This window comes from Odocoileus virginianus, chromosome 1, assembly GCF_023699985.2.
Source record: "Odocoileus virginianus isolate 20LAN1187 ecotype Illinois chromosome 1, Ovbor_1.2, whole genome shotgun sequence".
In the NCBI taxonomy this organism is placed as follows: Eukaryota; Metazoa; Chordata; class Mammalia; order Artiodactyla; family Cervidae; genus Odocoileus; species Odocoileus virginianus.
Genome location: NC_069674.1, coordinates 51,906,302 through 51,931,869, shown reverse-complemented (window position 1 = coordinate 51,931,869; position 25,568 = coordinate 51,906,302). Strand labels below are relative to the sequence as shown.

The following is a 25,568-nucleotide window of genomic DNA, read 5'->3' as shown; positions in this document are numbered from 1 at the left end:
TCCCAGGGGGTGTAGTGGTAAAGAATCTGCCTGCCAATGATCGAGACACAGGTTCGATTCCTGGGTCAGGAAGATACCCTGGAGTAGGAAATGGCACCCTGCTCCAGTATTCTTGCCTGGAAAATTCCATGAACTGAGTAGCCTGGCCGGCCACACACCATGGGGTTGCACATTGTTAGACATGACTGACTAAGCACACACAGCACATTGTAAATCACGCCTCATAAATGTTTAGAACTGCCATTCTGCCTAAGAAACCACTGACTGAAATTAGTCATGGTTAAAAAAATGAAAGAATTGTTCAAAGCACTTGTTTCTGGGAGTTTGGATAGTTTCAGTGAAGGTACCTGTAGCTGAGGAGAATTTAGTTTGAATGCTCAACCTATTCATTCAGTTGACTGTGGAGCTCTGAATGGTCTCTAGGATTGCATCTGGTAGGTGAGTGGGTTTTTTTCCCCCTGTAATTTGAGCATTGACCTTACTTTTTCCATATTTAAATCGCTGAAATTTACAGAGTGTATGTCCAGACCTCTCTAGATGATTCTGTTGTGAGAGAAGATTTTAGAGGAAACAAGAAGGACTTCTGCTTTCAAGGAGCTGTTGTATTGACTTAACAGTCACCTGAAATTATAGATGACCAACAGCTGCTTTCTGCCAGGAGCAGGTTATGATAATAAGTTGGGAGGAAAACGGAAGGAGTGCTACGGGAGTAGATAGGAAAGGCTTAAAAAATATTAGACTGGCCTCTGAAGTTAAACTTGGCAGAAGATACATTTTTTGTTCTGGCTAAATCTACATGGGGGAAAATAGAGTAGAAAATTCAAGCACCTCTCTGGATAATTCAATTAAAAACCCACCCCTCCTCTGGTTTCAGGAATATATCTGTGCAGAGTGAGATTTTATCCTTTGGATTTATCTCCCTTCTGGCAGTGTTGTCACAGATATTAAGAAATATTTTTGTTTTCAGCTTTTCTCATTGATGTTTATCTAAGCAGGAGCCAGGCTTCCAGGAAGGAGGTCACAAAAATCTCTCCCATTCCCACCCACACAGTTTTACTGTACTTAGAACACTGTAAGTGTAAGTAAATATGTGAATGGAGGGATAAATCACTTATGCAAAAAAGTACTGTTTGGACTTCTACAAGTGTAGCATTTACTTTCTGTTTTCTTTCTCTAACAGTCTTTCTATATTTTTTTCATTTGTGCCACTGATGGGCTCGCTGCCCAGCTGTAAGCAGTGGCTGTTAAGCTAGAGGGAAACAGTGCTTGATCTGCTCACAAATAATGCTTTTCAGAGGAAGGTTTCAGCTTTCTTTTGGGAGGGGTCATATTTTGGGGCCTGTTAGACAGTAATCTGAGTGCTGGAATTTTTAACCCAGGCCCAGGAGAGAAGCAGGCATGACCAGGAGATTTGGATGTTTGTGTCTGAGCAGCTGTCTGCAGGCAAATGATGGGGCTGGGGCTGGGGAGCGATGAAGACACAGGCCTGTAGAATGTGGGCGCCTTGGGGACTGGGTGGAGTGACTTGAGTTGTTGCTGGTACAGATGGGACTTCCTGTGGGGTCGTGTGTGTGTGTGTGTGTGTGTGTGTGTGTGCGCGGGCGCGCGTGCGTGTGTGTGCATGCTCAGTGGCTTCAGTTGTGTCTGACTCTTTACGACCCCATGGACTGCAGCCCGCCAGGCTCCTCTCTGTCCATGGGATTTTCCTGGCAAGAATACTGGAGTGGGTTGCCATGCCGTCCTCCAGGGGATCTTCCCAGGGATCAAACCTGTGTCTCCTTTGTTTCCTGTATTGCACGTGAATTCTTGACTACTAAGTCACTGGGGGTCGGGTAGTTTGAACTAAATCTTCTCTTCAGAGATTTCTCTTTTTGCCACATCCAAGCCAGCACTAGATAGAAACACATTTATTCCCGGAAATGAGTTAAACATTAAATGTCTTATGCACAGCTCTGTTTCAGATTAGCATGCTCTCAGTTTTCTGATTCACCATCCTCAATCCCAAACCACTCTCTCGAAGGTTTCCTTCATTTGACTTTGATCTCATCACTAGTTTAAACATACTGGAATTCTATACTTTGGAAGTTGCTGTCCCCAAACATAATCTTCATTTTCTAAGAGCCCTAAATGAAAGAGTATGAATCTGTAGGACAATTTTCCCCAATCGACAATCTGGCAGAAAAATTCTTTAGAAAATTGAAGCAGAAACAACTCTTTCCTAATTGTTGGGTTATTCCAGGTGAAAGTGAGTTTATGTCATTTCATTATTTTTTGTTCTGCTTTGGATCTTTGGCAGAGCAGGAAAATAGAATCGTTGCCCACATGGTTTTTCATTACTTAGCTTATCAGTTAAGAAGTATTTGAGCGAGTAAGAGAAGAAAGAATCACTTTCTCTCATATCTTTTCCTCCTTCTCCCCTCAAGTAGTCTGCTTGAATGTGCCAGGAGATTGCTCTCTCTCTATCTCTCTCTCTCTATATATATATATATATATATTTTTTTTTTTTTCTTCCCTCATTGGCATTTACTTGTTAAAAATATGGGAGGACTTCCCTGGTGGTTCAGTGGTTAGGATTCTGTGCTTCCACTGCAGGGGGTGGGAATTCGATCCCTGGTTGGGGAACTAAGTTCCCATGTACTGAGTGGTGTGGCCATAAATAAATAAATAAATAAATAAATAAATAAATAAATAAAAGTTTACAAAGTAATAAAGCAACAAAGATCAAAATAAAATTACATTAAAAAATAAAAAATGGGAAAGTCCATTAAGCAATTAATATATATAGCTTTGCAAATCTAGGTTTTAACATGGGTATCATGGAATATAAAATCACTGGTAGAAATGAGAAGAAATGTACAAGGGCCTTCCATTTTCAGCAACATCTAAAGTAGTCTGTACAAATGATTTAAGACAGATTCAGTGGAATTTTCTGGGGATATACAGTTCTGTTCAGTCTGTACCCCATATGCCACTAAAATACAAAACCAGAGGATCAGATGATCCTTCAGGTCCTTGCTTATTTCACGGGTATTTGTAGCATTTTATCTCAGTCCACTTTCCCACGAATGAGCCACATGTAACCTGAACTTGTGAGAACGTGTATTTAATTCCCTAAGTCTTGCTGTGCACTTGTTTTTTTTTCTGAGTCTGTCCCCCAATATCCTCTCCCTTGAAGGAACTGAGGCCCGAGAACCAAAATTTCCAAAGCTGTCTGTGCATCAGTAGCAGTAGTGATCTCAGGAAGGAAGGATGGAGATGGAATCTGACGGGATCTGGAGCAGTGTGAGTCATTATTGCCCAGAAACCCCAGAGAAGATTTCAGGGAGAACTGGAATTCTCACCATGCATGTGGAGTTGTTGCATATTCAATTTCCCAGACCAGAAAACCTTCTTGTGTTCAGCTGGGAGGTATCTTGCTGTCAACCTGGAGCCTAAGCACAGGTTTTGGTTTTTCTGAGCCAGACAGTTTGAATATTAAGCCTATTTATAAACCTCATTATTGCAGTGACCATATGGCTCTTATTCAGAGATTCTCACTTTAAAGAAGTGAGACTGCCAGGCCCTTCATGATTTAACCTCAGTGCTTGATTGGCTCTCACTCACCCAGGCTGTCAGGAAGGATTCCCAGGTCCTCCCTTTGACTTTGAAGTATGTGAAACTTACATGTGGTTGTGGGTGTGTCCAGTACTTTGGAAACTCCTAGCTACCAAAAAGCAAACAAAGCTCTTTAAAAGCATCCTCGCTCTCCCCACTCTGTTGTTTCTTGTTATTTCCTTGCTGAGTCTACTCGGCTCTTGGCTTTACTTTACTGTGTTTACTGTAGCTGGAACCACTCCTTAAATTGGCCTAGCTTCATCCCTTCTCTCTCTGACTGGGGCCAAGAGAGGTAAAATGAAGTTCAAGGTCTAGAAGTTAAGGGTCTAGATGACACAGCCATGGACAGCTTTAAGGAACCTTTTTAAATACTGGGGGTCAGTGCTCTTTGATTTTCGATATTGCTCCTGCCTTGGTAGCCGCTTGTCAGAATGTGCTCAGCTGGATGTAAAAGGGACTGAAGGCTTCCAGGGGAGCTCATCACTCCCCCTGTTCTGTGCACGGGCCTGTACACATAACATGTATACACTATTTGACACTTCGGCAATCCACAGTTCAATAGCAACATTCCAGACTTAAACAAATATTGATTTTTCAGTGAAGACCAGGAGTCTTTTAATTTGCCTAGCAGGTGAATGGATATGTTCCATCATTGATTCTAGTTATAGCCTGATATCTCTGTGCTTAGTTGTAACTTCTAGAGGATGCTTAGGGAGTCTGTGTAAGCAACTCACTGGGCTTTAGTCTTTAGGGAATTATCAATAAAAAGGGTTTTTTCTTAAAAGATAATTTTAGATATTTATAAGGATTATTATAGTGTCTAGTTCCTAAATACCTAGCTTTTCTTTCCTTTTTTCCCCCTCCTTTCCCTTTCTTTCTGAGCAATGATCCAGCTTTGACATTAGAGGAAAACATGTGATCTGCTAGGCTAACAGGGACCACTGCTGGATGGGTGTCAGAATGAATAGCCTGCAGGCTCCCTTAGGCATGGGTGAACAGAGAGAGCTGGGCAGGGGTTTAGTTCCTTCTCCCCTTAGTAGGACTGAGATTAGCACTTGCTATCTTTGTGGCTCAGGTGTTCTAAGATGTGGAGAATTGGGAGTATTCAGCTTTTCTACTTTAGAAAGCAATCTTAAACTTTTTTTTATTTTTAGTTTTCTAATCAGTGAAAGACTTTTCTTTTTCCAAACAAAATTTGGAAACCTATGAAATTATATCATTATTTGTGTGACACTGTTATTATAAATACAGCAGCTGACTTGCACTTGAACATTTACTGGATGCCTGGCACTGTGCTATATGCTTTACATCCACTACTACATTCATCTCTTACATCAGCCTGTGAAGCACATATTACTGTTACCCAAATCTAACGGATAAGGAACTGGTGGTTGCAAAAGTGATGTAAGTTGCCAAAGGTCACATAGCTTATTGGACACAGTAAGTCACAGAAGGGATTTAGCTTACGTAAGTGATCTCAAGCACTACGCCATAATGCCTCTCCTTAAACAAATGAATAAACAAACAACCAATGCCATGTATGTGTGTATGTGAGTAAGGCAAAGTGTATTCTGGGGAACAGAGCTTGCAAAGTGGTCCAGACTTTCATGGATGCAGTTTCCTCAGTTTGGCCTCATGAAGATGTCCTGCCTTCTGCCTCCGTGTGAGGCTGTGCTGTCTCCATCCCCTACCCTGCCCAGATTCCAGAGCACAGCATCTTGGTCATTCTCTGTGGTCTGAATCAGCTTAGTCTAGCTACATGAATCTTGGGACTTCTGATGTATTAATTTTCAAAACATTATAAATTTAAAGTAAGTTTGAGAAACCAAAACAAAACATTTAAAACATTTCCTTTGTCTTTCAGGGGCAAATTCTGTTCTTAAAAACAAAAGGCCAAGAATAAACTAGTTTTTTTTTTTTTTTTTTCCAGCTCATTTCCTGCATTTGGATGGAAAGAGCCCAGTACATTTCTATTGTTGGCTTTGTTTGTTTTTGTCTAGTGTCTAAGTTTCCTCCAGGCATCTTTTGACTTCTTTGACTAATTTCCTCAATTTTCTTGGAGGGCTTCAGAGTTTGCATTCTGTCTCAATTGGTTCAGGGTTCTGTATCCTTAGTCAAGTCACTTAAACTCTCTGAGCCTCATTTCCACCAAGTGTGTGTGTATGCTTAGTCACTCTGTCGTGTCCGACTCCTTGCAACCCTTTGGACTGTAGCCCTCCAGGCTCCTCTGTCCCTGGGATTTCCCAGGCATGAACACTGGAGTCGGTTACCATTTCCTTCTCTAGGGGATCTTCCTGACCCAGGGATTGAACCTGCATCTCCTGTATCTCCTTCATTGCAGGCAGATTCTTTACCTGCTGAGCCATTGGGCATCCCTTCCATCAAGTATAAAGTGAGGTTAATCTCCTGAGGTCTGTTGGAGGTCAAAGTGAGTTAATTTAGGTAACAGATGTGGAACAGAGGAGGTGCGCAATGATTGTGAGCATCCCACCACTGTCCACCTCCCAGGCCTTCTCTCATTGCATTCCTCCTGTTTGTAGAAAACCATGTCTGTGGTAGATGTCCTCACTGCTTATAGTGAATTATCACTGAACAGAAGAAAAATGAGTAGAAAGAAAGCATTTTGGTTAGTGTCTTGATAAATCCACTCATTTACACAACAATGTATTGAGCACTTGTCATTTGTTAAGCACCATGTTAGGCAAGAGAGAACCACTAGCAGATACTGGACAAGCCATCTATCTTGCCATCAGCATAACAGATGAACTCAGTTACCATGGAACACACAAAAGGGATGATCCAGTGTGGGCGGCCCCAGAAGGTTTTCAGGAGGAAGTGATGTCTCAGCTGAAAGCAGAGGTCTTGGGCCTCACCATCTTGCTGAGTCAAGATGATCGGTGAGTAGGATCTCGAGTAGAGCAATTTCCATAGATCTGTATTTTCTCTTGTGTTTTAAGCACTGACCTTTCAGCTCCAGTGTAAGAGGACACTTTTTGGGTTGGGTCTCTTTTGATGAGGGAGCTGTCTGTCTAAATGGGACAAGATGGGAAGGGAGAACTTCAGAATGTGTGAGTTCAGGAATGCATTGAAGAAGGTGGCAAGTGAGTGTCAGGGAGATGGGTTGGACTGAAAATCAGATTTTTGGTCTCTCTTTTTTGATTCTACCAAAGGCACAACCCATATTTTGGTAGTTGTGGGTGACAGCTACAAATGATTTATTTATTTTGCCAGCAAACATTTGTTGCGTGCCAACATGTGCTGGTTGATGTGCACACCCTTGGGATAGATGCAGTGAGCCCTATGACAGGACCCCTAGGCTCAAGAAACTGAAAATGAGGGACAGAGAGTCCTAAACCTTTTAGAATGGCCTTTACATGGCATGCATGGTGCCTGGTAATTCAATACATTATATTCTGTGAGCTCATTCCTCCCATTTTAGAGATGTGGAAGCTAAAGCTTGCTTTAGTGTTGAGCTTGTCTGAGTCTCAGTTAGAGAGGGAGAAGTTGGGTTTTGAACCAGGTTTATCACATTCCAGAGCCCTATCATCTTTCCACAGGGTGATGTAAGAGGTGACCACCCCCTTCTCTCGGGTGTCCTCTTTTCTTTTTTTTTTTTAATGTATACATTTTATTACTTTTCTTGATTAGCTTTGTTTTGAGCACTTTTTAGACTTAGAACCTGCTATCTGCTTTCAAATCTGGCTGAGCTGAGCTGGTTTGAGGCCGCCAGGCATACCCTCCTCACCTGCTTGCCCCACGTTCTTACTTATTTCTCCTTGTGGAACTCTGTTCCCCACCCCCCAACCCCTGCCCCAGTCCATCAAAACTACCTCTTTGACAAAACTTCCTGAGCCATATCTCAGTCTTGGTTGTTATAACAAAGTAACACTTTTGGTAACATGTCTTAATTTCCTTTTTTAGAATTCAGATTCTTTCAGAGAGTGGATCTTAGCAGGGTTTTTGTGAGGATTAGTGATATAAGTCAGAGAGGGCAGTGGCACCCCACTCCAGTACTCTTGCCTGGAAAATCCCACAGGACGGAGGAGCCTGGTAGGCTGCAGTCCATGGGGTCGCTAAGAGTCGGACACGACTGAGCAACTTTGCTTTCGCTTTTCACTTTCATGCATTGGAGAAGGAAATGGCAACCCACTCTAGTGTTCTTGCCTGCTGCCTGGCAGCAGCAGCAGCAGTGATATATGTTAAGTGTGTGTTACTAGTAGTTGCTGGAAATGGAAGCTTTTCTTATTTTTGTTCATTTTGATGCCTTTGGCGTTCTCAGTGGTGCTGGTATATGGTCCTTGGCAGATGCTGAAAGAGTTCTGTGGAAGCCAGTACCAAAGGTTGTCTTCTGGCCTCTGAAGATGCCTTTTGTTGATAGAACTAGTTGAGTTTCTGGGTGGGAACCAGGGGCATCCATCTGGTCTGATTGCCCCCTTACCTCTGGTCCTTGCACACTTTCAGTGGGTTATTTTCCAGTCTTGCCAAACACTTAGCTCGGTTTGTTAGACAGCAGTTCTAACCAGGTTCAAGGGCCTGGGTCACACCCACAGGTCACTGTGCTCTGTGCCTGTAGATGAAACCTCTGCCCCTGTTACTGCCGAGTGAGTGTGAACTGTCACTGCTGGAGGGGGTTGTCTAGAATGGTCAGTGCACATCCATCACAGTTTTTGGAGGGAGTGCAAAACACTGTTTTAAGCAGTGGGATACAGTGGCTGCTGCTGCTGCCGCTAAGTTGCTTCAGTCATGTCCAACTCTGTGCGGCCCCATAGACGGCAGCCCACCAGGGTCCCCCGTCCCTGGGATTTTCCAGGCAAGAACACTGGAGTGGGTTGCCATTTCCCTCTCCAGTGCATGAAAGTGAAAAGTGAAAGTGAAGTCACTCAGTTTTGTCTGACTTCTAGCGACCCCATGGACTGTAGCCTACCAGGCTCATCCATCCATGGGATTTTCCAGGCAGGAGTACTGGAGTGGGGTGCTATTTCCTTCACCAGGGATACAGTGGAGAGGCATATAAAAAAATCTGCCTTTGGGGAGCTGAGATTCAGGTGGGTGATCTCCTTTATTTCTCACTGTAAGGTCTTGAGAGAGGTGCTCTGATTATTCCCACTTTACAGATGAAGAAACTGAAGCTCAGAGGGGTCAAATATAAACACTATAGAGCTGAGTGCCACAGCCAAGATTGGAACACAGGTAGTTTACTCTAAGCCCCAAGCCCTAACTCATTAGGTCAACTGTTAGTGGACCTTCTTTCCTACCTATATGCTATAATTCAAACATCTAAATATTTCTGTGTGTTTATCCTATAGATATGTATATCTGTGTATGTGACTATGTGTATATAGGTATGTGAATATTTTATACATTTTTTCTAATTGCAACCTCATTTAATGCTCATTTAAAATAGAAATGCTCATTTAAATAGAAAATATAGAAAATTAATGCAAGTAAAAATAAAAGTAGTGATTCACTAACCTACTACCATGGGCTCATGGTTATCACTCTGGTGCATTTTCTTTGTACATATCAGGTCAAGATCACACTGTGGATTTGGTGCCATACATGACTTACTTCATTTAACATGTCACATCGTCATGTATGTTTTCACTTGAACAAAGTGTCATAGGTTGTAGGGATTCTGAATTTGACACGTCTGTACCTTTTTTTTTTTTTTAAAAGCATGTGCAACTTACAACTCTATTAGCAAATCAGTGGCTTGGCTTCCTGGTGCAGTGACTGTAATGGGAATGTTGATGTGGAACCAGGGACAACTGGGAAGCATTGCCCTTCCTGGAGATGCTCCTGGGAGGTGCATTTTCCTCTCTCACCACTTCTTTTCCTCTAATCCCCCAGTAAAGAGTCTTCTAAAACTCTTTTGAGGGTCTTTGAAATCTACAAAATTTGACACAAACATGAAAAACATCGGGATACATTGGAAAATAAACTTTCATGATCATTTCCTCCTTGAATGCCACAATGACCCAGGTAAGAGAGACAGGGCAGACATAACCTCCCTCTGATAGATTGAGAAGCTCCACACCCGAAAGATTTGCCCCTGGCTAAATGAGGAACATAAATAGGAGAGGTGGAGTAGACCTCCAGCCACTGTGCTTCCTGGGACTTTTCTGGGGTACTGAGCTGAGCCAGTAAGTAGCAAGCTCCTGATGCTGCTCTCACCACTTTTGCTTTTAGACCTTCTCATTGCCCCTTTCCTCACTCCTTCCTTCTCTGAAGACCTTATGTCTGATATTATGGTCTAGTTGCATGATTACACATTTATATTTTAAAAGGCAAATCTTTAAAGAGACTTCATTGCAAGCTGATGGGAATAATAGTAACAATAATGACAGTAGAAATAGCTAATAGTTATTGACCATTTAATATGCCAGGTATAAGACATGCTTTGCAAACATCTGCCCATTTATTCCTCAACAACCCCATGAACCTGCTGAAGGGCTGAGATTTGAACCTGGTTCTTGCTGTCTTTAAAATCTGATCTCAACCAAGATGCTACAGTGCCCTCATAGGGGAAAGGGTGGAACATCCTCTGGGGATGCTGTGTGTAACTGCTGAGACTGTGGTTCTATGCATTCAAGCACAGCATTCTGTAACACAGAACTTTTAAGTGGGCTTTGACATCCACCAGCCTCACAGAGAGAACTTTCTACAGCGTTCACCTCTGTGTCCATCCCCATTGAAGCTTTTTCTCACCTACCACCTGCAGCAAACTCTTTTCTGATCTGTGTTTATGCTTCTTTCCCCACAGGAGGAAATATAAGAAAACATCCCAGAGGTAAGAGCGTCTCTCTGAGAAAGGGGAGCTGGTTGGTTGACTCCTCTATGTCACAGTTCTTCACAAGTCAAGCTCATGATGGACATTGATTGTAATAAAGAGTCTTGGTTCCTTCTCAGTGAGTTGCCTGCTTTATCTTTGAGTTGTTACTGTTGCTGTAGTTAAAAACTGTTTGCAGGTATTTGGCGTGGCACAGTAAGTGTATACTCTCACATAAGAGTGGGTTCAGTTGCTTAAAAACTCATTACTGCTAAACTGTCCAGTGATTTTACTAAACCTTGACCAGACTGGGGCTGGGCTGAGGGCGAGTGTATCAAGGTTTATGGATGGGAGCAGAGAAAGGTCTTCAAATGCATGTTCAGGTTTTGGATTCTTCTAGGCTGATTTTCTGACAAAATGCTACTGAGCTCAAAACATAGATACAGATTCCTTTAAGGGCAGTCTTTTGATTTAACCATAAAAAGGGTAATTTAAAGTAGAATATCATCTATCATCACCCTCCATTACTCTGTTTTATTGCAAAGGGTTTGGAAAGCACATTCCATAGAAATAAAGCCGCTTAGGTCTTTTGTTTGCTGGGCAATAGAAACCTATGGCTCTGTCTAAAAGTCTAGTGTCTGCTTTTCATTAATTGACTTTGGTATTGTGACTTTAAACAGGTTACATGAGATAAAAAATTACTGTTGCAATTAAAATCTTCCAGTAGGTTTCAACAATGGTACTTTCAGAGCTTCTTTGATGGTTCAGTGGTTAAGAATCCACTTGCCAGTGCAGGGGACATAGGTTCGATCCCTGGTCCAGGAAGATCTCACATGTTGCAGAGCAACTAAGCCCATGCACCATAACTGGAGAGTAGCTCCCACTTGCTGCAATTAGAGAAAGCCTGCATACAGCAATGAAGACCCAGTGCAGCCAAAAATAAATATATAAAAATAAAAAAGTCTTTTAAAAATAGTATTACCATCAGATGATGACTTTAATATGACCTTTTCTAGAGAGTCTCATCTCATAGCAGAGCCTCCTATGTCCTATGGTTTCTAAATAAATTCAGTAATCCAAAGTAGTGGTGTCATCATTTGATATGCAGTGAGGAGGTACACAATCATTGAGAGAAAATGAAATAAAACTTTAAAGCTTCCTAGAGGGTTGCTATACTTCTCTAAATATAGTAAGCTTATACAGATGGCCAAATAATTCTGTCTTGTTCAGGTTCATCAGTCTCATGGTAGTGATTGCATTTAAACCACTAAGAATGGTGTAAATTAATCACTCAGATTAAAGGGCATAATTGTCTTCAGTTGTAAAAGGTAATTTATCATTTTTACATGTAGTTAACTAGGGGTATAAGATATTTCAGTGTTGCCTCAATTTTATTTTAAGGGAAGATACATAGACAGGTAAGAGGGAGTTTTACAGGAGACCTGCTCAAACCTGTCAGGTTTCAAATTACTATGTCAACTTTGGAGCAAAGCATATTTTTGCATATCTCACATGAACACTGTTGCATTTTGATGTCAATGTGAAAAAAAGACTGACTTTAGCTTATTAGCTTTGTTGAAGTGAAGTGCAAATTAGTAGAGGCGTGGTTTGAGCTCTTCTGTTTTTAATCACATACCTATCCTCATATGAAATAGATCCATGTCTGCTAATCTATCACCACTCTCATGGATTAGAACAAAGGTTTTACTTTGCTCATGATTTTTTAGGTCAGGAATTCAGGAAGGACTTGTCTGGGTGTCTTGGATCTGACGCACCTGGTGTCATCCAGGGCTGCTGGGGATATAGGATGCACTTCCAAGATTGAGTCTTCATTTGCATCTGGGGAGCTTTGCTGCTCCTTGTTTCTTCTCTCTCTCCACATGGTTTTCATCCTCCAAAATGTCTCCATGAGCTTCAGCTTCTATTGCAAGGTGATCTCAGGGGAGTTGAACTCTTAGCTGGCTTCTTAGGCCATGTGTTCCAAGAGATAAAGAGTGGAAGATGCTATCTCCCTGAAACTGGCTCAGTGTCACTTCTGCTGTATCTTATTGGTTAAGGTGTTGTACAACCCATCCAGAGTTGAGAGAAGGGGACATAGATTATATCTCTTGATGAAAAGGTGTTAACGAATTTGAGGCCATTTTCATGTATCAAACCTTCAACCTTTTGCAGAATGATCTTTCTTGAGACCTTTTCCAGAGATCTGTAAATTGGGAGTCTGTGAATACCTCATTTGATGAATGGTACACACCTTTAAACATATCTTGATACCCCTCTCTGATGCTGCTATGTTTGAATATATGCTTGTCTCTTGGATGATTCATTTCAATGGGGAATAGCTGTGATTCCTTTTTCATGTTCAGTTCAGTTCAGTCGCTCAGTCATGTCTGACTCTTTGTGACCCCATGGACTATAGCACGCCAGACCTCCCTGTCTATCACCAACCCCCGGACTTTACTCAAATTTCTGTCCATTGAGTCGGTGATGCTTTCCAACTACCTCATCCTCTGTCGTCCCCTTCTCCTCCCGCCTTCAATCTTTCCCAGCATCAGGGTCTTTTCAAATGAGTCAGTTCTTCACATCAGGTGGCCAAAGTATTGGAGTTTCAGCTTCAGCATCAGTCCTTCCAATGAATATTCAGGACTGATATCCTTTAGGATGGACTGGATTTTTCCTCTTAGGGACAGGCATATTAGTGTGGATTCAGCTGGTCAGTTGAATTCTAAATGTAGTTATTTGGCTTCAGTTAATAATGAATCAAGTAAAGTTGGTGACTTCATGTAGGAAAATCAAATGACTCAAATGTTACATTAAAAAGCTTTAAATCTTATAGGTTTGCTTTGAACATTAGGGAAAAGACAGCCTAAGATACACAAATCATCTACCTTTGTTTAAAGTCTTGCTAAGTTTAATTTCATTTCACTCATGTACTTATTTACCTTCAAAAGCAATGATAAGAAAAAAAATCCACTAGCTTGCAAAGTCATCATTATCCAACTACAACCCAACTGAGGTAGACATCTTTCTTTGAATTTTTCACAAAATGCTAGGCAGGTCTTAGTAGCCCACAAGAATGATATTTTGATGATAGTGATTCTACTGAGTCTCACGTTTAGTGTTAAGGAAAATGTACTCACCTCTTTCAAGAGCAGAATTTCAATCGAAAGAGTAATGTTACAAGTACTCTTTACTGGGTTAGCAAGGACACCTGTCGGTAGGAGGTAAGCTTCTCCCTGCACGGAAAGCCTTATTGAATTGAGCTTTAAATCAACACAATTAAGGGGAACCATCCTTTGGCTTTATGAATGGGTCTTGTCCATGAAGGCCCATTTCAAGAGATTTGTTGAAGTGGTGAAATGGCAATTTGACAGCTAGAAAGGATTACATGGGAAGCCTGCTTCCCCGTGAAATTCTCCTCAGGTTGTTTTCAATACAGCTACAGCTTCAGGGTATCAGGTCTGGCTAAGAGAAGTTTATACCTTTGAGAAAGCATGCCAGACCATGTATAGAATAATCACAGATACTTAGAGATAATCTAATATTTCTGGGCTACTCCTAAAGAAAAACAACTGTTACAAGGGATGATGTAATGTTAAATCTATGTCAGAAGAGCTTCCAACACACACACACAAGAACACATACTCACCGTATTTCAGTGTGTGAGGGGAACTGTGACTGTTCAGCACAATTCCAGGCAGAGGTACAAGGAAAGGCGTATCCACACACCCGAGGGACCTCCATGGACTATTGTTGTTTTCATATGACTGAACAGTGGAAATACTTTGGCCAAGATGGCCAGGAGTTGGAGTTTTAAGGTCACCAGATAGCAAAATCCTCATTAGCATGAAGGGTTTTGTTCAGTTCAGTCGCTCAGTCGTGTCCAACTCTTTGCGACCCCATGAATCACAGCACGCCAGGCCTCCCTGTCCATCACCAATTCCCAGAGTTTACTCAAACTCATGTTCATCGAGTCAGTGATACCATCCAGCCATCTCATCCTCTGTCGTCCCCTTCTCCTCCTGCCCCCAGTCCCTCTCAGCATCAGGGTCTTTTCCAATGAGTCAACGCTTCGCATGAGGTGGCCAAAGTATTGGAGTTTCAGCTTCAGTATCAGTCCTTCCAGTGAACACCCAGGACTGATCTCCTTTAAGATGGACTGGTTGGAACTCCTTGCAGTCCAAAGGACTCTCAGGAGTCTTCTCCAACACCACAGTTATTAACTCTAGCTCTGTTTAGGTCTTTTAGTGGAAGTTCTGATTCTGACTCTGTCTGATTGATGTACATGTTTCATATTTCTAGACATTTCTGTGAGCAATTAACCTGAGCCAAACTTTTCTCTCTTCTTGTTAGTTGACATTAGGTTGATAGTTACATGCATAGCACTTTGCAATAATCTCCCATTTTAACAAAAGTTTACTTAATATTTGCTATTGATATATACTTAAAAAACACTGGAAATAAAAACATACGTAAAATAACCTCTGTGAAGAGGTACACAGGCTTGTAGACGTGGCTGCTTGCTCAGTCACTCAGTTGTGTCCGATTCTGTTGCCTTATGGACTGTAGCCGTCCAGGTTGTTCTGTCCATGGAATGCTCTATCCAGGCAACAGTACTGGAGTTGGTTGCCATTTTCTACTCCAGGGGACCTTCCTGATCCAGGGATTGAACCCACATCTCCTACATTGTACGGATTCTTTACTACTAATGCTACCTGGGAAGTCTTGGGATTGTTAGGTGTGACTGTGAAAAAAATTACAATAAAATATGGTAAGTGCTATAATAGATGTAAATATTGAATGTTATTTGGAACAATTAGATCTTTGGAGAAGATACTTAAATTATCATATACTCTTCTGTCACTAGATCACAGAGACCCTACAGTGTTTTTTTTAACATTCATGGTGCTTAGAAGTATATTAAAATCTAATGAAATAGTCGAGGATTTTTTATTTTCTTCAATGTCTTCAGTTATTTTAAAAATGTATGTTTTGCTGAGTCTTTAGGTTTTTCTCAAAAGGGCACATGGCTTTAAAATATTCTGGACATTAAGAAGACAGCTCAGGATACAAGTATGTGCAAGTAATGAATAAAGTACATCTTACACACATAGAAAACAGAATGACCTCCATCTGTTGCAAGGCAAAACAAGGAGTTATTTTTTTCCCTCTAGTGTCTAATGCTTCTTTCACTTGGATTTTTATGTGACTCAGTAATCACATTTGATGAACCCAATAATTGATTAAATCCAGCAAATGATTCCTCTAGTCAGGTCTGCCTGTGTCAGCCTTCATGAATCAGCATACTTAATGAGTCATCAACAGAACCTCCACCTTTGCTGTTACTAATAGATTGGTGTGTGTGGGTGGGGATGGGCAGGAAGGTGAGTGGATATCACCCTTTGGGAAGACTGCCTTCCAAGTACTTGTATTCTTGTGTTAACAGGTGCATCTTTTGCTGAACTGCGCCCATTTCATCCCAGACATATTAAGACTCATTGGTGAATCCTGAAACTCTTTTTGGCATTGTTGACACAGACTCAGTGGATGTAGTCTTTTACTTCATGGTTAAAAAAAGACAGCCAAATAAACTTGTTGGGAAAGTTAAAGGGGTGATAGGTTACATCAATACACATATTTTTGCATGCTTATGGATAACCAGTCTTGCATACTACTACTTACTCAGTTGTATTGATATTTAGAGCCCAAGTATTAGTGGTGACATCTAATACAAGGGGCAAGGGAATCTTCTAAGAGATAAAACCCTTTAAAAATATTTTCCTATATGTGTTTGTGATGACTAATCAATTCTCAAAGTAGTAGGAACCATGTGATCAGCTGTGATAATATGTCCAGTTTAAGTTCCAAGATTGCCAGCTGAGTCAGGGTGACTTGACAGTGAATGGTGGCAGGCAGAGTGGACCAGAGAAAGGAACAAAGTGGTATGATTAGAGCACAGATCATAGATGGACACTGAGACTTAGCCACGAAGAATAATCCAAAGGCAGTTAACAGGGAAAGTGGTCTATAAGTAGTGTGATTTCAGAGGAAACAGCCGGAGAGAATGGAAGGTGACAGAGGGTCCACATAGGTAGTTTGCTCAGATTGTAGCATGTAAGGCAACTGCTGCTCATTCATCCCTTACTCACTTGGTCATCCTCCAGATATCTCAGCAGGAGTCTGGGGAGCATAGGCACAGGATCTGGATTCAAGAGTCTATTTAGCAGGAGCTGGGGACTTGGCCTGGGAGGAGAGGGTGCTGAGGTGAAGTAAGTAGCTCAGGCACTAAGTCTGGGTAGTCTGTCTATCTGTCTATCTAGGCTGTCCTGGGTCTTCATTGCAGTGCACAGGGACTTCGTGGGCTCTGGAGTAATAAGGCTTAGTAGTTGCCCTGCGGCATGTGGGATCTAGTTTCCTGACCAGGGATCGAACATAGCCTTGCAAGGCGGATTCTTAACCAGTGGACTTCCAGAGTTACATGGGTGGTTTGTTTAGATACCAGTAGCAGGAATTACCTTGGCATTGAGTTGTCATTTTTTTGAGTTAAGAGGACCACCTGGACACAGTTCATTCTTCTTTTCTCTTCCATCTTCAGTTCTAATAGTCACTACCATTCTCCCACTCATCCAGGATCTCTTGAGTTGCTTTAATGAACTGCTGTTGTGTGTGTTTCTCCAACTTTAGCTTTGTGTTCTCCACCTCCAAATGTGATAAATCGGTCTTTAATAAGCTGTGGGCTCTTCCTCCTCACTCTTTTCACTCTCATGATCTTGGTCCAGTCTCATTATCTGTCTCTCTGAGTCTTGAATAGCCTCCTGACTATTACTGTTACTAACCAGAGTAACAGGTTACTTCATCTCCATTCTGCTCACACATGTATGATTCCTTTTTCCATAGAGTCTCTGATGATGTCACATCTGTTTAGAAAATAACAACAGTAACTCCAAAAGCAACAAACCTCCACTGGCTTACTTTCAGCTAATAAAGACTACTTTCTTATCTAGAACTTGAAGGATTTCTACATCTGTCTCTATCTCAGTTTTCCTACTTTGTCTCTGTTATTCCCTCCCATTCACTTTGAGTTCCTGTCAAGCTCAGCTCTTTGCTGATGTCCTATTTGCCTTGTGTTTTGTGTCATCCCTTCTTCATTCATAATCTTTTCTAGTATTTTAAATGTTCTCATTTTTACCTGTTGAATTCCCACTTTTTCCTCTAGGTCTAGTTCAAATGCCATTTCTTTCCATGGGGCCTTCTTTCCATCATTCTACCTAAAAGAGAGTTTGTTCCCCCAGTCACTACTTTAGTGCCTGGTACAAGAATTAGTTGGATGCTTGTCATTCTTCTTGACATCATTGTGATTTTTTTGAATAGGGTCTATGATCCCTACTCAAGCATGGTGCTTTGGACATGGTTGGTATTTATTAAATGTGGGTTGACTTTATGAGTGAATCAGATTGGGATCCTTCATGTATTTCTACCATGGGTCAGAATTAAAGCCAGAATTACCAGGTGGAACTGGGAGTAAATGAGCTTAGATTGATGAATGACTCATACTTGCAGATCACCACATGCTCCCACATTCAGGCTCTATTTGGCCTTCACACTGGCCAGGGTGAAGGCCTATGAGGTCAGCAAGCCAGATGGCGTGCAAGGGCAAGAACCAAAAGTACACAATTGCTTTGGTCCTTGCAGATCCTTGGATCTGCTTTTCTGATTAAGATCTTTTACTGTGGAACTCTAGCGTTGCGTGGAAACTCTTGAGAGTGTTTTTGCTCTGCCTCAGTGCTTCAATTTCTCTCTCTCCTCCATTCAGGCTGTTAGTCTGGGAGATGTTTAGTGCAGCATCAATGTATTTGTGGTGCATTATTCTGAATATTTGATAACTGTGTGGTACACATCATTTGACGGTTCTGTGATGTTTTGCCAAAATGGTTTTGAGAATCATTTTCTTAGATTACCTAATAAGACCTAAGTGCTTCTGTAAGATTTCAGCAGCACTCATGCTGGCATGTCACTGTGCTTCAGAAGTTAAGCTCAGACTTTCAGTTGCCTGAGTAGGCACGTCTCTATATCCTTCCTAATCCCAGTAGCCCTCAATACTGAAGAGGAAGAATTGACTGGATTAATTCAGTCATCGGTGAGGACTTCCAAATGGGGGCCAAGTCCAGTGCCCAACAGTGTCAGCTTATAAGGCAACTTTCGGAGTGTTGGGAGACTCTGGGTCCAGTAGTGTAGATCAGAGTTTCTTAATCTTGGTACTGTTTGTGTTTTTGTAGCAGCTGTCCTTTGCACTGTAGGGTGTTTAGTAACATCCCTGGACTCTACTCACTAGATGTCAATAGCAAACCCCCTTAAAGGTTCGTTGGGGGGCAAAATCACCTGTGATTGAGAACCACTGGTATGGATGAAAGATTAAGAATCAGATTTATATTCTGTCGCTAGTTTAGCTTTGCAGTTAACTCCTCTTTTATCTCAGAGTCCTCAACAGTAAAAGAGATAAGCTTGAACATGAGAAATGATATGATTCCTTGTGGCTCAAAAATGTTATTCTATGATTCTAATTGCTGAGGTTTTCTACAAGAAAGCTCAGACCACCAACCAACATTTACAGTGATGACAAACACTCTTGTGACCTATAACTGGATCACTGGGGAAGAGCAACATTGCTAATTAGCATGGAGGTCACTAGGCAGATAACATAGTCTGGCCCTGTAGTGATGGTCCTTTGACTACAAGCCAGATCACCCATGATTTAGATGCTGCTAACTTCACCTAGTGGAGAAGGAAATGGCAACCCACTCCAGTGCTCTTGCCTGGAGAATCCCAGGGATGGGGGAGCCTGGTGGGCTGCCGTCTATGGGGTCGCACAGAGTTGGACACGACTGAAGCGACTTGGAGGCAGCAGCAGCAGCAGCAGCTTCACCTAAATAGTGTGAACTAATCATGAGAAGGATATTAAAAGGACAATTGTCAAAACATAAACTTTGGCAAAAACATAAGTATATCTGAAAGGTACTCTGTTGATCAAGTTTATTGTATATCTACCACGTGGCAGAGCTTCATGCACATTATCTTATTTAATCTTCACAGTGATTCTGGTTCACAGATGAAGAACTCAGGAAAAACAAGTAACTTGACTGATGTCACAAAGCAGAGAAATGGTTGGGCTAGAGTTTAAAGGCAGATATTTGAGATACCAAAAATATCTGTTTTTTTTTTTTCTATTCTGGTAGTTTTATAATTTTTTACAGCTGTGGAACCCCTTCCCACTCCCAAATGAAGCAGTTCAAAACTGAATAAAGTCAAAGGGTCAGAAAAATATGCCTTTTGGAATTCATTTCTCTACTCTGCCAATTTTTATTTTCTCATCAAGACATTTTACATTTGAAAATTTTCATATTTGGCTTTAACCCAAAAGTTGAAGTTCTCAGGAAAGTTCAGTGAAGGCTTAAAAAACCCCAACAGGCTATATTTACATAATGTGATTAAAAGAGAAAAGGGGAAAAAGTTCTTCACCTCTACCACCAAGTAATTTTTTTTTCAAAATTATCTATTTTAGTACTTAACCACTTAAAATGCTTTGAAGCAGTGTAATCAGTCACACATGAATACATAACCCTTTATGCATATAAAGTAAATAACAAAAATAGAGTCAGATAAAGGAAAACTTGTGTTTTTCTGTCCTCTGATTTAATATGATAATGCCTTTTCAAAGTTCATGAAAAAAGTTCACTGCCTAAATTTTTCCATGTCTTTGCAGAAGTAGAATCATGCTATGCTCTGTATTGTTTATTCCCATAACTTTGGGGAAAGGGAACCTGTATGAAAAGTTCTAAGCAAGCTGGAGGGAGTAGACTAAACCGAGAACGTGCTTTGGAAGAGGCATGTCTGTAATCTTTGCTCATCCGTGAAGGGAGAAGGGCAGAGGGTTGGGTTAAGAATGGGGGTTTAAGAGTCACCCATTTCTAGACTAAAATATGAATTGTGGCACAAATCTTGGGTCAGGCTTGGGTAGGTTCCCTTCCTACTATAGCTTTCATTTCCTGTAGGTCCAGTGGAAATGTTAATATTTCCTGGGGTTCTTGGGAGCCCAGAATGAAATCATATATGTGAAGCACATAGGAAGTTTTTGGCACATGGAAAGTGCTTAGCCACTGAAGGCTTGGAAAATCCCTCAGAGAGAAACCAGCATTTGATGGTCACTGTGCAAAGGGCTCTTTCATGCATTAGAGAGGGAAGTGGCAACCCACTCCAGGGTTCTTGCCTGGAGAATCCCAGGGACGGGGGAGCCTGGTGGGCTGCCGTCTATGGGGTCGCACAGAGTCGGACACGACTGAAGTGACTTAGCAGCAGCAGTGTAAAGGGCTTACACTTTGAGACAGAACAGGGAAATGTAAGGGAGCTGGTAGGAAGCAGATGGCCCTGCTCTTTAGGGACAGGGACTGTGTCTTATTTATTGAAGAGTGGAATCAGCCTTAACCAAGTGATTGGTGGCCATCTTTTGGAAAGAACATTGGAGTAGGTGGGGTGGGAGAGCCATGTACAGGGTCGACAGCCTCTGGGACATGGGCTTTAGTTAGGAAGACAGACTTGGAAGGGACCAGTTTAATGTGGTCATAAAAGATCGGCTATGGTTTTTCCAGTGGTCATATATGGATGTGAGAGTTGGACTACAAAGAAAGCTGAGCACCGAAGAATTGATGCTTTTGAACTATAGTGTTGGAGAAGACTCTTGAGAGTTCCTTGGACTGCAAGGAGATCCAACCAGTCCATCCTAAAGGAGATCAGTCCTGGGTATTCATTGGAAGGACTGATGTTGAAGCTGAAACTCCAATACTTTGGCCACCTGACGCGAAGAGCTGACTCATTGGAAAAGACCCTGATGCTGGGAAAGATTGAGGGCAGGAGGAGAAGGGGACGACAGAGGATGAGATGGTTGGATGGCATCACTGACTCAATGGACATGGGTTTGGGTGGACTCCGGGAGTTGGTGATGAACAGGGAGGCCTGGCATGCTGCGGTTCATGGGGTTGCAAAGAATCAGACATGACTGAGCGACTGAACTGAACTGAAAAGATCTTTCCACAGGAAGACACGCATAGTTCATCTTCACATTTAGTTTTCTATTTTGAGGGAAATTTTATGTCATTTAAACTATCACAGAGGGACTTCCCTGATGGTCCAATGGCTAAGACCCTTTTCTCCCAGTGCAGGGGACCTGGGTTCTATCTCTGGTTGGGGAACTAGACCCCACATGCTGCAACTGAGAGTTCATATGCTGCAACTAAAGGTCCTGCATGCTGCAACGAAAAATTGATGATCTTGTGTGCCACCACTAAAACCCCATGCAGCCAAATAAATAAATATTAAAAAAAACTATCCCAAAGTGAACAGGACTTTGTTTTATTGGCTGATGGCATGCACTCTAGAGTCAGCATGCCAGGCTTCTAATCCCTGCTCTACTATTTTCTAAGTGTATGACCTTTAGTAAACTCCTTGATTTCTCTAAGCCAGTGGTGCTGAAGTGGGGGTGCTTTGGCTCCCAGAGAACATTTGGCAGTGCATGGAGACATTTTTGGTTGTCACATCTGGGAATGGGATATATCACTGGCATCTAGCAGATAGAGACCAAGGATGTTGCTAAACATCTTACAATGCACAGAACATCCCCACCATAACAAAGAACTATCTGGTCCAAAATGTCCCCAGTACCAGGGTTGAGAAACCTTACTCTAAGCCTCACTTTTTTCATCTGTATGGAGGGAATAACAATAGTACTTACCTGATAGGGTTGTTGTGGGTTAAATGAGATAAAGATTGAGCACAGTAAGTGTACTTCCTGGGTTTTAGTAAATATAGAGAGTCTTTTTGCCATTATTATCAACATTATGACCTATGATTCATTGTCTGCATAGCAGATTTATGAATTCTATTTCATTGTTTATAGTATGTAGCTGACATATACAGTTTGACAGGTGTTTTGATGCATTTAAATTTTATAAGGAATAAGAAGTACTGTAAATCTTGCATTAAAGGAGATTTTGAAATTGTCCTGAAGGGATAATATTGTTTGGATTATGTAAACAGAGTATATACTCTATGCTGAAACAAGTCAGAAATCATAAGTCTACATGCTGTTATATTCTGTTAGACCTAAAAAGTGTGAAATCACAGATCTTAAAAGAAATACTTTGATATTATTGCATATTGTTACACTGGAAGCAATGAAACAATACAAATTTACAGAGAAGCCCAGTCCCATCTCTTATAAGTGGGGGTAAAGTTATCATAGTAATTTCAGTGAAAGCTGTTAACTACAGAGTAATCCTCAATATAAATTGGGATAGATTCCTACTTAGTACAGCAGACAGCAAAAATGTCCCTTGAAACTGGTACGAGCCCAGAGCTAATGCACCACCTCTAGAAGCTTGCCTCTGTCTGGAGTCACAGGGCAAGCGCCTGCTCTCTGCTGTGAGTCTGTGAGTTTCAGTGCTCAGCCACTATGGGATAGGGTTGCCCATGTTGTCTTGTTGCCCTCTGATACAAATGTAAATGGAGGTCTTGTGGGTTGACTTTTTAATAATCAGTTTCTTAACCTATGTTATATTTTATCATTTAGATCCTAATCAAGGGTTTCTTAGAGTTAGCAAAGAAATTAAATAGCTTAAGAGAAGAACCTGATGTGTACAATGTGGACTGTGAAGTGCGTGATTGCCTCTTCTTGTATGCCAAGTCCATAACTCAAAAACAGTGTTGTCATGATTTTGTGATAATTTTACTAATTGTAGTATACCATATCATTAGTATACTAATTGTTAGTCTCAGTGGTGAAGAATCTGTCTGCTAATGCAGGAGATATAGGAGACATGGGTTTGATCCCTGAGTCAGGAAGATCCCCTGGAAGAGGAAATGGCAACCTACTCCAGTATTTTTGCCTGGGAAATCTGATGGATAGAGGAGCCTGGTGGGCTACAGTCCATGGGGTCGAAAAGAGTTGAACATGACTTAGTGACCAAAAAACAGTGATATTGTTAGTAAGAGTAATATATTTGCTTGTTATCATGGCTCACTTATGACCCATCATTAAGAAAGACAGAAAATTAACCCTTTTGGTAGTGTTAACAGTGCTTGTTTGGTAGATAAAAAGGCTCATTCTTTAGGGGTCATCAGTTTAGTTCAGTTCAGTTGCTCAATCGTGTCTGACTCTTTGTGATGCCATGGACTGCAACACACCAGGCCTCCCTGTCCATCACCAACTCTCAAGTTTACTCAAACTCTTGTCCATTGAATTAGTGATGCCATCCAACCATCTCATCCTCTGTCGTCCCCTTCTCCTCCCACCTTCAATCTTTCCCAGTATCAGGGTCTTTTCAAATGAGTCAGTTCTTCGCATGGCCAAAATATTGGAGTTTCAGCTTCAGCATCAGTCCTTCTAATGAATATTCAGGATTGATTTCCTTTAGGATGGACAGGCTGGATCTCCTTGCAGTCCAAGGGACTCTCAAGAGTCTTCTCCCAGTACCACAGTTCCAAAGCATCAATTCTTTTGGTGCTCAGCTTTCTTTACAGTCCGACTGTCACATCCATACATGACTACTGGAAAAACCATAGCTTTGACTAGATGGACCTTTGTTGGCACAGTAATGTCTCTGCTTTTTAATATGCTGTCTAGGTTGGTCATAACTTTCCTTCCAAGGAGTAAGCATCTTTTAATTTCATTGCTGCAGTCACCATCTGCAGTGATTTTGGAACCCCCCCCCCCAAAAAAAAAAGCTTGTCACTGTTTCTACTGTTTCCCCATGTATTTGCCATTAAGTGATAGGACCAGATGCCATGATTTTAGTTTTCTGAATGTTGAGTTTTAAGCCAACTTTTTCACTCTCCTCTTTCACTTTCATCAAGAGGCTCTTTAGTTCTTCTTAGCTTTCTGCCACAAGGGTGTGTCATCTGCATATCTGAGGTTATTGATATTTCTCCCGGCAGTGTTGATTCCAGCTTGTGCTTCATCCAGCCTGGTGTCTCTCATGATGTACTCTTGAGTATAAGTTAAATAAGCATGGTGACAATATATAGCCTTGACGTACTTCTTTCCCTATTTGGAACCAGTCTGTTGTTCCATGTCCAGTTCTAACTGTTGCTTCCTGACCTGCATACAGGTTTCTCAAGAGGCAGGTCAGGTGGTCTGGTATTCCCATCTCTTGAAGAATTTTCCAGAGTTTGTTGTGGTTCACACAGTCAAAGGCTTTGGCATAGTCAATAAAGCAGAAATAGATGTTTTTCTGGAACTCTCTTGCTTTTTTGATGATCCAGCAGATGTTGGCAATTTGATCTCTGGTTCCTCTGCCTTTTCTAAATCGAGCTTGAAAATCTGGAAGTTCACGGTTCACGTACTATTGAAGCCTGTCTTGGAGAATTTTGAGCATTACTTTACTAGTGTGTGAGATGAGTGCAATTGTGCAGTAGATTCAGCATTCTTTGGCATTGCCTTTCTTTGGGGTTAGGATGAAAACTGATCTTTTCCAGTTCTGTGGCCACTGCTGAATCTTCCAAATTTGCAGTATTTTCACAGCATCATCTTTTAGGATTTGAAATAGCTCAATTGGAATTCCATCACCTCCGCTAGCTTTGTTCATAGTGATGCTTCCTAAGGCCCACTTGACTTCACACTCCAGGTTTTTAGGGGTCATAGTGCTCCTTTTGGGGAAGGAGGTTACTTTTTAATTACAATAGGGATGATAATGATGCTGGTGGTGGTGGTAGTGATGGTGTTGGTGGTGGCCTGAGAGCACAGCTCTTCATTAGAAGACTGTAGTTTATGCTTATGAGATCACACTAACTTCATGCTGTCACCTGTTTGCTTTATATCACTTTTTTTCCCGATGGTTTCTCTGCATGGAGAGATGTGTTCCGGGAGCATGATTGGGGGATTTGACAGGTGAGGTTCTGATGAAGCCATTGTAAAGCGAAATTGCTTTCCATTTAGCACCATTATTTTGAATAGAAGGAAAATTTCCTTAAATTAGCCTCTTGTGTGGAAAATGAATCATGTTTAAAGGGCACTTTTGATATGAAGATTGGTGAGGTGGCTGGTTCCCCCCTCATTGATGTCAGTGACTTACTTCTGCTGTTGGTTTGTATGGGACCTTGTAGGGGCATAATTATACCAGTAGTCTGTAAACAAGGCAATATAGTTTTGGCACTCAGAGCA

The 25,568-nt window shown here is 41.5% G+C and overlaps 1 protein-coding gene across 14 annotated transcripts in view; it reads left to right on the top strand.

Annotated features, from left to right (window-relative positions):
- The window catches only part of PDE1C (phosphodiesterase 1C), a 585,243-nt gene that overhangs the window by 287,412 nt on the left and 272,263 nt on the right, over nucleotides 1-25,568 (top strand). For 5 of the 14 annotated variants that reach the window (XM_070468295.1, XM_070468284.1, XM_070468278.1 and 2 more), the window contains one exon: nucleotides 10,358-10,384. The exons of the other annotated variants lie outside the window; for them this stretch is intronic. In XM_070468295.1, coding sequence (XP_070324396.1) covers nucleotides 10,358-10,384 — 27 coding nt within the window. The remainder of the gene's footprint in view (nucleotides 1-10,357; nucleotides 10,385-25,568) is intronic. 14 annotated transcript variants of the gene reach the window in all.